Below are 13030 nucleotides of genomic sequence, written 5' to 3'. Positions count from 1 at the left end.
TCCTGGACGTCTCCATGGAACTTCTAACCTGGAGTGAGGATGGGCCCTCCTGGCATGGCTGTGACTACAGACAGGAGTGCTCCTGGGAGTAGGCGGGGGTGAGGTTCTGAGCAGCAGGTTTAGGCGGCACCAAATATTTTCCCTGGTGTCTTACTGTGTGGCGACCAGTGACGCCACAGAGGTTGACGGATTCCTGGTTTGGCTTCTGGGTGAGGAGCTGGCCCTTCCCAAAAAGGGAAAGGAAGAGGGGCAAGGCTCCTCCTGGGTTTTGGCACCAAACATAAGGTTTGAATGAGGCAACTGAGGTTCGAATGAGGCAACTGAAGCCAGTTATTGAAATAAAGAAATTTAATCAGCCCCTGGGCAAGGTTCTATTGTCCGGGGAAAGAGGGCCAGAGAAGTTGCGCTGACTTCCTGGAGCGTGGGGTTTTTATGGCTATGAGGAATGAGCAATGGCTGGGTGCTCTGACTGGCTCCAGGGGAGCAGGATTGGGATGGGACGGGCCGCTATTGGTTGGCGGGTTGTTGGGCGGCTTTTCCGGTGGGAGACCCGGCCAGGGTTGCATCAGCTCCACATGGAGCCTTCCAGGGTAGCCATGTGGCAGAGCCTGGTGCCAAGTGCAGAGCCTGGTGCCAGGTGCAGAGTAAGGTGCTGAGTGCAAAGGTGGGTGTGTCTGGCCTCCTGGTGAGGCAACCGGCCTTACATTAATCTTGTATCCTGCAATCTTACTATGGTTGCTTATTTATTTTAGGAGTATTTTGTTGATTTTCTTTTTACTTTCTACATAGACCATCATATCATGTGCAAACAAATACAGTTTTATTTCTTCCTTTCCAACCTATATACTTTTTCTTTTTCTTATCTTATTACATTAATGGGGACTTCCAGAATGATTTGAGTAGGAGTGGTGAGAGCAGATATCCTTGCCTTGTTCCTGATCTTGGCAGGAGAGCATCTAGTTTTTCACTGTTAAGTATAATATTATTTGTAGGTGTTTTGTAGACCTTCTTTATCAAGTTGAGGAAGTTCTCCATTTTTCCTAGTTGTCTGAGTTTTTATCATGAATGGTATTGGATTTCATCAAATACTTTTTTCTCCATGTATTGATATAATCATGTGACTTTTCTTCTTGATCCTGTTGATGTGATGGATTACAATAATTTTTATAATAATTGGTTTTGAAATATCGAACCAACCTTGCATACCTAGAATCCTGTTTGATCATGTTGTATAATTCTTTTTGACCATTGTTGGATTTGATTTGCTATGTAGATCTGACTTTCTGACAATATAATTTTTCTTCTTTTGAATAATTTTTTAAAAAACAGTTCTCATAAGAGAAATCTGTTGGTGATCATTTTTTTTAACTTTTGTTTGAGAAAGTCTGTTTCTCACTTTCGAAGGACAGTTTCACTGGATGCAGAATTCTAGGTTGGTACATTTCCATCCTCATTATTTAAAATATTGTACTCTCTTCCTGCTTACAACTGTGAGGACCCCACACTTTTGTGAGTTTTACTTAATTTACATGATTTTTGAAAAGACTAATATTATCCTTGCTTATCTATAGATAAGGTGTTTTTTCCTCTGGCTTCTTTCAATATTTTTCCTTTATCTTTGATTTTTTTGTAGTGTGACTAATATGCCTATGTCTAGATTTTTTTGTATCTGTCCTGCTTAGTGTTCTCTAAGTTTCCTTAGATCTGTGGTTTAGTGTCTATCATTAGTTTTTGGGAAGTTCTCAGTCAGCGTTGTTTCAAATATTTCTTCTATGCCTTTCTCTTTTTCTTCTGGTATTCCCTTTATGTGTATTTATGTCTGATATGGTTTGGATCTCTTTCCCCACCCAAATCTCATGTTCAGTTGTAATCCCCAGTGTTGGGGACTGGTAGGAGGTGATTGAATTGTGGGGGTGATTTCTAATGGTTTAGCACCATCCCCCTAGTGCTATTCTTGTGATAGAGTTCTCATGAGATCTAGTTGTTTAAAAATGTGTCATACCTTCCCCTGCTCTCTCTCCCTTCTCCTCTGCCCATGTAAAACGTGCCGGCTTCTCCATCACCTTCTGCCATGAATTAAAGTTTCCTGAGGCCTCCACATCAGCTGTCATGCTTCCTGTATAGCCTGCAGAACCATGAGCCAATTAAACCTCTTTTCTTTATAAATTACCCACAGAGAACAGACTAATTTAATACTTTCTGTAATTGTCTCAGTTTTTGGATATTCTGTTCCCCCGACCCCCCACAATTCTTCTATTTCCACTTCAGTTATAGAATATTCTACTGACATTTTTTTCAAGTTACCTTATTATTTCCTTGACTATTGTCAGTCTATTGATGAGCCTATCAAAAGCATTCATTTCTGTTACAGTGTTTTTTATTTCTTGCATTTCCTTTTGATTTTTTTCTTAAGAGTTTTCTCTGCTTCCATTAATACCCTTAGCATATCAATTATAGTTGTTCTAAATTTCAGTTCTGATCATTTTATCATCTCTGTTCTGAGTTTGGTTGTGATGCTTGTTCTGTCTCTTAAAATATTTATCTTTTGACCTGCATTGTAATTTTTAATTGAAAACTGGACAGGATGTACTGGGCGTGTGAAACTGAGATAAATAAGCCTTTTTAGTATAAGGTTTTCTTTTTATCTGGATAGGAGTTAGGCTCTGTTTACTGTTTACCATAGCTGTAGCTATAGGTGTCAGATTAAAATTTTGTGTACTTTTTTTTTTTTTTAAATCTACCCTGTTGTTTTGTGGTTTCTCTAGAGATTAATTCTTAACTGAGGTCTGAGTTGGATGGTTCTTTCAGTCGTATGTCACTGTTATCATATGGAAGCCCTATTGATATGGTGGTAAGGTATCATATTTTATAGTCCTATAATTAGGTGTCAGGCTTTTATTGACTGTGTTTTTTGGCTTTGACCCTCCCCAGTGCTCCTTAGCTTTTTCCTCTTTAGGTGAAAAAGGAAGTCTAGACGGTGTTGGAATTGGATATTTCACTTCTCTCAGTTCATTTAGTTTCTAGTAAAATAGTTTCTCTCTCTTGAGGAGGGTAGGCCTTATTAAGAGGCTTGGGAAAGTATTTCAAAGTGGCTACTTTTCCTCTTCTTTTGCCCTAAGCAGGAGGGTATTTTTCTCCAGTCTATACTGTGAGAGAACCTGGTAGGCCTCCTGGAGGTAAAACTCATAAAAGTGTCGGATCCTCCTAAGACTGGTCTTCCTGGGAGTTTTTAACACTCAGATGTGTCCACATCCAACCTCTAGTAATTTGTCAGTTACAATTTAGGCTTTCTTACTCTGGTACTGCAGAACATACTGGTTCCTGGACTGCTTCTCCTGTAAGTTGTGATTCTCTTTGTCTGCTCTTCAATTTTGGGGGTAGCGATTTGCCCTGTGACCTCAGTTCTCTGAGGAATCTAAGAAGAATTGTTGATTTTCAATTTGTTTACTTTTTCTTGTTGTGGGGATAGAAGTGACAACTTCTAAGCTCTTTACATGCTCGACTAGAAAGTAGAAGTCTTTTTGTCTTTCCTTTCCCAGTGATTTATATTGCAAATAGTTTTTTCCATTTTGTTAATGTATGACTTTGTTGGTGTTTTTCGGTATGCAGATTTTAAAAAATATAGTCTATCAATATTGTGTCTTGATTTTGAGACATAGTGAAAATATTTCTCTATTAAGGTTTATAGAAATTCATGTTTTCTTCTAGTACTTACTGGCTTCCTTTTTTTAAAAAAATATTTTAACATTTCCATCTTATATCCATTTTGAGTTTATTCTTATGTAAGGTATATGGCATGTGTGTATTTAATTTTGAGATGTTTCAAATGGATACATTGGTTGCTGTTTTTAAACAATATATATAATTCATTGTAGATTGTTTCACAAGCATGTAAGCCCAAATCATATAGAGATGCCTTGTCTAATAAGATGGTCACTAGCCACACGTGGCTATTTAAATTTTTGTTTTTAAACCCTATTGTTCTACTTTTATCTTTTTCCAAATGGCTACCCAGTTGTCCCAGTACCATTTAATAAAAAGTAAATTTTTGCCCCTCTTGACCTCTTTATAAAGAAATGTCTTATGATATACTTATGCTAGCAAATCAACAAATATTTCAAACATTATTTATTAAAGAAACAATAATAATGATTATTTTACTTTTTACTTTTTAAAATTTTTTTCTAATGAAGACAAGGATTGGAATTATTTTTTTCTTTTTTTTTTTTCTGATTATTTTAATGGTAATGATAGTTCCTGTATATTAAGCACTTACTCTATGCTAGATTAGATACTGTGATGTATGTTTTTATATACATTGTCATTTAATCCTTACAATAACCCTAGAAGTAAGGCACTATTATCCCAATTTTGTAGAGGAAAAAACTTGTGCATGGAAGGTCAAATAACTTTCCCAACATACCCAGCTTAATTATGGCATTTAGAGCTGAGGTTTAAACCCATAAATCTCAGACCCAGAAAGCAGTCTGACTCAACAGCTTGCATTCTTAGCCAATATGTATGTAATAAACTACTGAAAAGTTTTATGAGATCTTTAGTGAGTTGGTTTGTTTTGTTTTAATTTTACTTAGAAATATTTGATAATGCCAAGGTCATAGTATTGGGCTTAATAGTATTGTTTTAAATTACTGCTAATGTGTTTAGGTGTTTGAGCAGAACAATAGAAGGTTTATTGAAGAGAAAATTATGTGTAGTTCATTTTTCAGTAAAACAAATTAAAACTACCATACTAATAAATTATGTTAATTTTATTAAATTAGGATTGATTTATAAAAATGGGTTTCAATAGGTTGTCTGCAAAATATGCATTTCTGTAAATTAAGGACATCTGCTATTTCACTAATTTAGAATTATTTTTAAAATAATTTTTCATATTTCAAGTTTATATGGAGTTGTTTGCAGCCTGTATGTGACAGGCAAGGACAATTAGAATTATTTATATGTGCATAAACATTGTAGAAAATTTTATATTTTCCCCATACTTATGATTTCTTAGTATGTATAAAAATGTTTCTAATTACATTTTTAAATTTTTGCCTCCTTCCCTGTTTTCTTCCAATAGACAGAAAGTTTTTTTTTTATTAAAATGTCTACTGGTGGTTTTATTTTTTGTTCTGCCTCAATCTATACTGATAGTTTTAGATATATTACAGTGAGTTCTTGATTACTGTTTGTTAAAATGGTTTTTCTATGGTATTGTTTGAGATGTTATTATTTAATTTGCACTTTAAATTTTTTCCCTTGAAGATGAATCTGTGTTGATGAATGATACAATACCACTAACTGAGAATCTTTTCTTTTCCCTTTCAGAAAATAATTTTAGTTCACTTTCTTTCATAAGAAGCGTTTATGCCCCTCTGCTATAGTTGGATGGTCATTTAACCGTCTCTATACATTCTCTGCTTATTTAAATCTTTTAGGTTTTTATTATTACTCTGCATCTCTGCCTAGTATTGTTCAGTTCTACTCTTCCTTCAAGGATTAGCTGAAGTATAACTTCTGTAAAACTTTCCTTTATTCTTGCTGTTTCTGATCTTCTTTTCTCTGTCACACTTATGGTCAGTAATGACACTAATAAGAACACTTTTTTTTTTTTTTTTTTTTTTTGCTGAGCAATGGCTCACGCCTGTAATCCCAGCACTTCAAGAGGCCGAGGTGGGCGCATCACCTGAGGTCAGGAGTTGGAGACAAGTCTGGCCAACATGGCGAAACCCTGTCTCTACTAAAAATACACATACACACAAAAATTAGCCTGGTGTGGTGGTGGGCACCTGTAATCTCAGCTACTCAGGAGGCTGAGGCAGGAGAATCACTTGAATCTGGGAGGCAGAGGTTGCAGTGAGCTGAGATCGCGCCACTGCACTCCAGCCTGGGGGACAAGAATGAAACTCTGTCTCAAAAAAAAAAAGTTTTAAAATAATAACTAACATTTACATACTGATATGTGCCAGTTATTTTTTCAGGTGGTTTACTTGCATGTTTCATGTAGTCTTCACAATAATTCTGAAAAATTGGTGCTATTATTATCTCCAAAAAACAGACAAGGGTAACAGGGCTTAGGAGGGTAAGAGACTTTCCCAAGGTCATACAGCTACTGGAGCCAGGATTCATTTTAGTTCTATGAATATAGAGTCCATACTCAACCACTTTGCTAGTACTTAAATATCTAACTTCTTTTGTTGTCTCTTGTTCTTATAACTTAATCTTGGTTCCGATTAGATTGTAAACTCATCAAGTATAGCACCTTATTCTAATATAAGCTCAAATGCATGCTGATAGTTTTTGAGGAGTATGATTACATATATCTTATATATATATATTTTATTGTGTTTTAGGTTTTGGGGTACACGTGAAGAACATGCAAGATTGTTGCATAGGTACATACATGGCAATGTGGTTTGCTGCTTTCCTCCCTATCACCTATACCTGGCATTTCTCCCTATGTTATCCCTCCCCAACTCCCCAACCCCCACTGTCCCTCCCCTAGTTCCCCCCACAGACCCCAGTGTGTGGTGCTCCCCGCTCCGTGTCCATGTGTTCTCATTGTTCAACACCTGCCTATGAGTGAGAACATGCAGTGTTTGATTTTCTGTTCTTATGTCAGTTTACTGAGAATGTTGGCTTCCAGGTTCATCCATGTCCTTACAAAGGACCTGAACTCATCGTTTTTTTATGGCTGCATAGTATTCCATGCTGTACATGTGCCACATTTTTCCTGTCCAGTCTTTCATCAATGGGCATTTGGGTTGGTTCCAAGTCTTTGCTATTGTAAACAGTGTTGCAATGAACATTCATGTGCATGTATCCTTATAATAGAACGATTTATAATCCTTTGGATATATACCCAGTAATGGGATTGCTGGGTCAAATGGAATTTCTATTTCTGGTCCTTGAGGACCACACTGTTTTCCACAATGGTTGAACTAATTTACACTCCCACCAGCAGTATAAAAGTGTTTCTATTTCTCCACATCCTCTCCAGCATCTGTTGTCTCCAGATTTTTTTGATGATTGTCATTCTAACTGGCATGAGATGGTATCTCAATGTAGTTTTGATTTGTATTTCTCTAATGACCAGTGATGATGAGCATTTTTTCATATGTTTTTTGGCCTCATATATGTCTTCTTTTGTAAAGTGTCTGTTCATATCCTTTGCCCACTTTTCAATGGGTTTGTTTGTGTTTTTTTCTTTTAAATCTGTTTTAGTTCTTTGTAGTTTCTGGATATTAGCCCTTTGTCAGATGGGGACATTGCAAAAATTTTTTCCCATTCTGTTGGTTGCCAGTTTACTCTAATGATTGTTTCTTTTGCTGTACAGAAGCTCTGGAGTTTAACTAGGTCCCATTTGTCTATTTTGGCTTTTGTTACCAATGCTTTTGGTGATTTAGTCATGAAGTCCTTGCCAGTGCCGAAGTCCTGAATGGTTTGCCTAGGTTTTCTGCTAGGGTTTTTATGGTGTTAGGCCTTATGTTTAAGTCTTTAATGCATCTGGAGTCAATTTTAGTGTCAGGTGTCAGAAGGGGTCCAGATTCTGCTTTCTGCACATGGCTAGCCAGTTTTACCCACACCATTTATTAAACATGGAATCCTTTCCCCAATTGCTTATTTTTATCTGATTTGTCAAAGATCAGAAGGTTGTAGATGTGTGGTGTTGCCTCCAAGGCCTCTTTTCTGTTCCATTGGTCTATATCTCTGTTTTGGTACCAATACCATGCTGTTTTGATTACTGTAGCCTTGTAGTATAGTTTGAAGTCAGGTAGTGTGATGCCTCTAGCTTTGTTCTTATTGCTTAGAATTGACTTGGCTATCTGGGCTCTCTCTTGGTTCCGTATGAAGTTTAAGGTGGTTTTTCCAGTTCTGTGAAGAAGGTCATTGGTGGCTTGATGGGGATAGCATTGAATCTATAAATTACTTTGGGCAGTGTGGCCATTTTCACAACATTGATTCTTCCTAACCATGAGCATGGAATGTTTCTCCATCTTTTTGTGTCCTCTCTTATTTTATTGAGCAGTGGTTTGTAGTTCTCCTTGAAGAGGTCCTTTACATCCTTTGTTACTTGTATTCCTAGGTATTTTATTCTCTTTATAGCAATTGTGAATAGCAGTTCATTCTTGATTTGACTCTCTAAGTCTGTTATTGGTATATAGGAATGCTTGTGATTTTTGCACATTGATTTTGTATCCTGAGATTTTGCTGAAGTTGCTTATCAGTTTCAGGAGATTTTGGGTTGAGACAATGGGGTCTTCTAAATATACAGTCATGTCGTCTGCAAATAGAGACAATTTGACTTCCTCCTTTCCTAATTGAATACCCTTTATTTCTTTTTCTTGCCTGATTGCTCTGGCTAGAATTTCCAATAATGTATTGAAGAGGAGTGGTGAGAGAGGGCATCCTTGTCTAGTGCCAGATTTCAAAGGGAATGCTTCCAGTTTTTGCCTATTCATTATGATATTGGCTGTGGGTTTGTTGTAAATAGCTTTTATTATTTTGAGATACATTCCATCGATACCTAGTTTATTGGGAGTTTTTAACATAAAGGGCTGTTGAATTTTGTCAAAGGCCTTCTCTGCATCTATTGCAGAGATAATCGTGGTTTTTGTCTTTGGTTCTGTTTATGTGATGAATTACATTTATAGACTTGCGTATATTGAACCAGCCTTGTATCCCCAGGATGAAACCTACTTGATTGTGATGGATAAGCTTTTTGATATGCTGTTGCAATTGGGTTGCTAGTATTTTAATGAAGATTTTTGCATCTATGTTCATCATGGATATTGGCCTGAAGTTTTCTTTTTTTTTGTTGAGTCTCTGGTGGGTTTTGGTATGAGGATGATGTTGGTCTTATAAAATGATTTGGGAAGGATTCCCTCTTTTTGGATTGTTTGGAATAGTTTCAGAAGGAGTGGTACCAGCTCCTCTTCGTACATCTGGTAGAATTCAGCTGTGAACCCATCTGGACCTGGGCTTTTTTTAGTTGGTAGGCTATTAATTGCTGCCTCAACTTCAGCCCTTCTTGTTGGTCTATTCAGGGTTTCAACTTCCTCCTGGTTTAGGCTTGGGAGGATGCAAGTGTCTAAGAATTTATCAATTTCTTCCAGGTTTACTGGTTTATATGCATAGAGGTGTTTGTGGTAATCTTTGATGGTGGTTTATATTTCTGTGGAATCTTTGGTGATATCCCCTTTATCGGTTTTTACTGCATCTATTTGATTATTCTCTCTTTTCTTTTTTATTAGTCTGGCTAGTGGTCTTTTTTTTGATCTTTTCGAAAAACCGTCTCCTGGACTTAATGATTTTTTTTAAGGGTTTTTTTTTGTCTCTATGTCCTTCATTTCTGCTCTGATATTAGTTATTTCTTGTCTTCTGCTAGGTTTTGAATTTTTTTGATCTTGCTCCTCTAGCTCTTTCAATTTTTGACCATATGGTGTTGAGTTTAGAGCTTTCCTTGCTTCTCATGTAGGCGTTTATTGCTGTATATTTTCCTCTAGACTGCTTTAAATGTGTCCCAGGGATTCTCTATGTTGTATCTTAGTTCTCACTGGTTTCGAAGAACATCTTTAGTTCTGCCTTCATTTCGTTGTTTATCCAGTCAACATTTAAGAGCCAGTTGTTCAGTTTCCATGAAGATGTGTGGTTCTGAGTTAGTTTCTGAATTTTGAGTTACAACTTGATTGCACTGTGGTCTGAGAGACTGTTTGTTATGATTTCCATTCTTTTGCATTTGCTGAGGAGTGATTTACTTCCAATTATGTGGTCAATTTTAGAGTAGGTGTGTTGTGGTGCTGAGAAGAATGTATATTCTGTGTATTTGGGGTGGAGAGTTCTGTAAATGTTTATTAGATTTGCTTGGTCAAGGTCTTAGTTCAAAGTCCTGGATATCCTTGTTAATTTTCTGTCTCATTGATCTGTCTAATATTGATAGTGGCATGATAAAGTCTCCCACTATTATTGTTTGGTAGTCTAAATCTCTTTGTAAGTAATTAAGAACTTGCTTGATTTATCTGGGTGCTTCTGTATTGGGTGTGTATATATTTAGGATCCTTAGCTCTTCTTACTGCATTGATCCTTTTACCATTATGTAATGTCCTTCTTTATCTCTTTTGATCTTTGTTGCTTTAAAGTCTATTTTATCAGAGACAAGAATTGCAACTCCTGCTCTTTTTTGCTCTCCATTTGCTTGGTAAATCTTTCTCCATCCCTTTATTTTGAGCCTATTTGTATTCTTGCATGTGAGATGGGTTTTCTGGATACAGCACACTGATGGGTTTTGGCTTTTTATCCAATTTGCCAGTCTTTGTCTTTTGATTGGTGCATTTAGCTCATTTACATTTAGGGTTAATATTTTTATGTGTGAATTTCATCCTGCCATTTTGATGCTAGTTGGTTGTTTTCCCTGTTAGTTGATGCAGTTTCTTCATTGTGTTGCTGCTCTTTACCATTTGGTATGTTTTTGGAGTGGCTGGTACTGGTTGTTCCTTTCTATGTTTAGCGCTTCTTTCAGGAGCTCTTGTAAGGCAGGCCTGGTGGTTATGATATCTCTGAGCAATTGCTTGTTCATAAAGGATTTTATTTTTCCTTCAGTTATGAAACTTAGTTTGGCTGTATATGGAATCCTAGGTTGAAAGTTCTTTTCTTTAAGGATGTTGAATATTGGCCCCCACTCTCTTCTGGCGTGTAGGGTTTCTGCTGAGAGATTCGCTGTGAGTCTTATGGGCTTCCCTTTGTGGGTGACCTGACCTTCCTCTCTGGCTGCCCTTAGTATTTTCTCCTTCATTTCCACCCTGGTGAATCTGATGCTCAGGTGCCTTGGGGTTGCTCTTCTTGAGGAATATCTTTGTGGTGTTCTCTGTATTTCCTGGACTTCAATATTGGCCTGCCTTGCTAGAATGGGGAAGTTTTCCTGGATAATATCCTGAAGAGAGTTTTCCAGCTTGGAATCATTCTCTCTGTCACATTCAGGTACACCTATCAAATGTATATTAGGTCTTTTCAGATAATCCCATATTTCTTGGAGGCTTTGTTTCTTTTTAGTCTTTTTTCTCTAATCTTTCCTTGTTTTTTTTTTTTCATTGAGTTGATCTTTGACCACTAATATCCTTTCTTCTGCTTGGTCAATTCAGCTATTGAAACTTGTGTATGCTTCATGAAGTTCTCATATTGTGTTTTTCAGCTCCATCAATTCGTTTATGTTCCTCTCTAAGCTGTTTTTTCTCATTAGTATTTTGTCAAACCTTTTTTCAAGATTCTTAGTTTCTTTGCACTGGGTTAGAACATGTTCTTTTAGCTCAGAGAAGTTTGTTGTTACCTGCATTCTGAATCCTGTCTCTGTCAATTCATCAGACTCATTCTCCATCCAGCCTTGTTCCCTTGCTGTTGAGGAGTTGTGATCCCTTGAAGGAGGAGAGGCGTTCTGGTTTTGGGTGTTTTCCTCCTTTTTGCACTCGTTTCTTCCCACCTCTGTGGATTTATTTACCTGTGGTCTTTGTAGTTGGTGACTTTTGGATGGGGTCTCTGAGTAGACGTCCTGTTTGTTGATGATGAAGTTATTTCTTTCTTTCTGTTTCTTAGTTTTCCTTCTAAGAGTCAGGCCCCTCTGCTGTAGGAATGCTGGAGGTCCACTCCAGACCCTGCTTGCCTGGGGCTCACCCGCAGTGGCTACAGAACAGTAAGGGTTGCTCCCAGTTTCTTCTTCTGTTATCTTCGTCCCAGAAGGATACCTGCCAGATGTCAGCCTTTATGAGGTGACTCTTCAGATATACGGGGTCGGGGAGCTGTTTGAGGAGGCAAGTCTGTCCTTTATAGGAGCTCAAGTGCTGAACTGTGAGCTCTGCTGTTCCATTCAGAGCTGCTGGGCAGATGCATTTAAGTCTGCTACAGCAGAACTCATAACAGCCTTTTTCCCAGGTTCTCTGTCTCAGGAATGTAGGGCTTTATTTGTAAATTTCTCTCATGCTGCTGTCTTTTTTTCAAGGATGCCCTGCCCATCGAGGATTCAGTGTAGTCACAGTCTGCCAACAGAGGTGTTGCTGAGCTGCTATGGGCTCTGCCCAGCTGCCGTGTGAACTTCCCTGCAGTCCTGTTTATAGGGGTATAGTTAGAACTGCCTCAGTAATGGCGGCCAGCCTCTGTAATGGCGGACTCTCTCTGTAATGGTGGACTGCCTTGGCAATGGCGGGCTGCCTTGGTAATGGCGGACTGCCACGGCAATGGTCGACCGCCTCGGCAATGGTGGACTATCTTGGTAGTGCTGGACTGCCTCGGTAATGGCGGATGCCCCTCTTCCACAGAGCTGGACCGTCCCGCGTTCAGCTGTGCTTGCTGTGAAACTCTCAATCCAGAGTGGTTCAGATTGCTGGTCTTTATGGGGGTGGGACCGCTGTGCCTGATCACCTGGCGCCTGCCTCACACCCCTTTTTTTTCAGTTGAACAGGTGGCTCTATCTCCCAGGTGTTCCAGTCACCAGTTGAAACAGTGCCCAGATTTGTATGAGTTCTTGTGTGGAGACCCCCTGCGCCGACTGAAACAGCCATGCTGGGGGCTCTTGGCACATTTTTCCCCGGGAATCTCCTGGCCTGGCTCCCTGTTTGAGTCCCCTATTTTTCAGTTGAACGGGCGACTCTGTCTCCCAGGCATTCCAGTCACCAGTTCAAAAGGCGCCCAGATTTGTGTGAGATTTTGTGTGGAGACTCACTGTGCTGGCTGAAACAGCTGCACTGGGGGCTCATGGTGCATTTTCCCCAGGAATCTCCTGGGCTGGCTCCTTATTTCAGTTCACTTTTTATCAGTTGAACAGGTGACTCTGTCTCCCAGGTGCTCCAGTCTCCAGCTGAAATGGCGCCCAGACCTGTGTGAGATTTTTTTGTGCGGAGACCTGCCGCACTGGCCAAGACAGCCACGCTGGAGACCCGTGGTGCTCCTCTGCCTTGGAATCTCCTCGTCTGTGGACAATAAAAATCTGTCTGGAAATGCAGTGACTACTCGCCCTCTGTACTCTAGCTGGGAGCTGCAA

General features: G+C 38.8%; 1 protein-coding gene across 50 annotated transcripts in view; it reads left to right on the top strand.

Annotated features, from left to right (window-relative positions):
- Positions 1-13030, top strand: part of EHBP1 (EH domain binding protein 1) — a 388496-nt gene that overhangs the window by 77419 nt on the left and 298047 nt on the right. For 20 of the 50 annotated variants that reach the window (XM_054244907.2, XM_054244906.2, XM_054244905.2 and 17 more), the window contains one exon: positions 6357-6398. The exons of the other annotated variants lie outside the window; for them this stretch is intronic. In XM_054244907.2, coding sequence (XP_054100882.1) covers positions 6357-6398 — 42 coding nt within the window. The remainder of the gene's footprint in view (positions 1-6356; positions 6399-13030) is intronic. 50 annotated transcript variants of the gene reach the window in all.

Source organism: Callithrix jacchus, chromosome 14 (genome assembly GCF_049354715.1).
Source record: "Callithrix jacchus isolate 240 chromosome 14, calJac240_pri, whole genome shotgun sequence".
NCBI lineage: Eukaryota > Metazoa > Chordata > Mammalia > Primates > Cebidae > Callithrix > Callithrix jacchus.
This window is presented reverse-complemented; position numbering and strand designations above follow the sequence as displayed.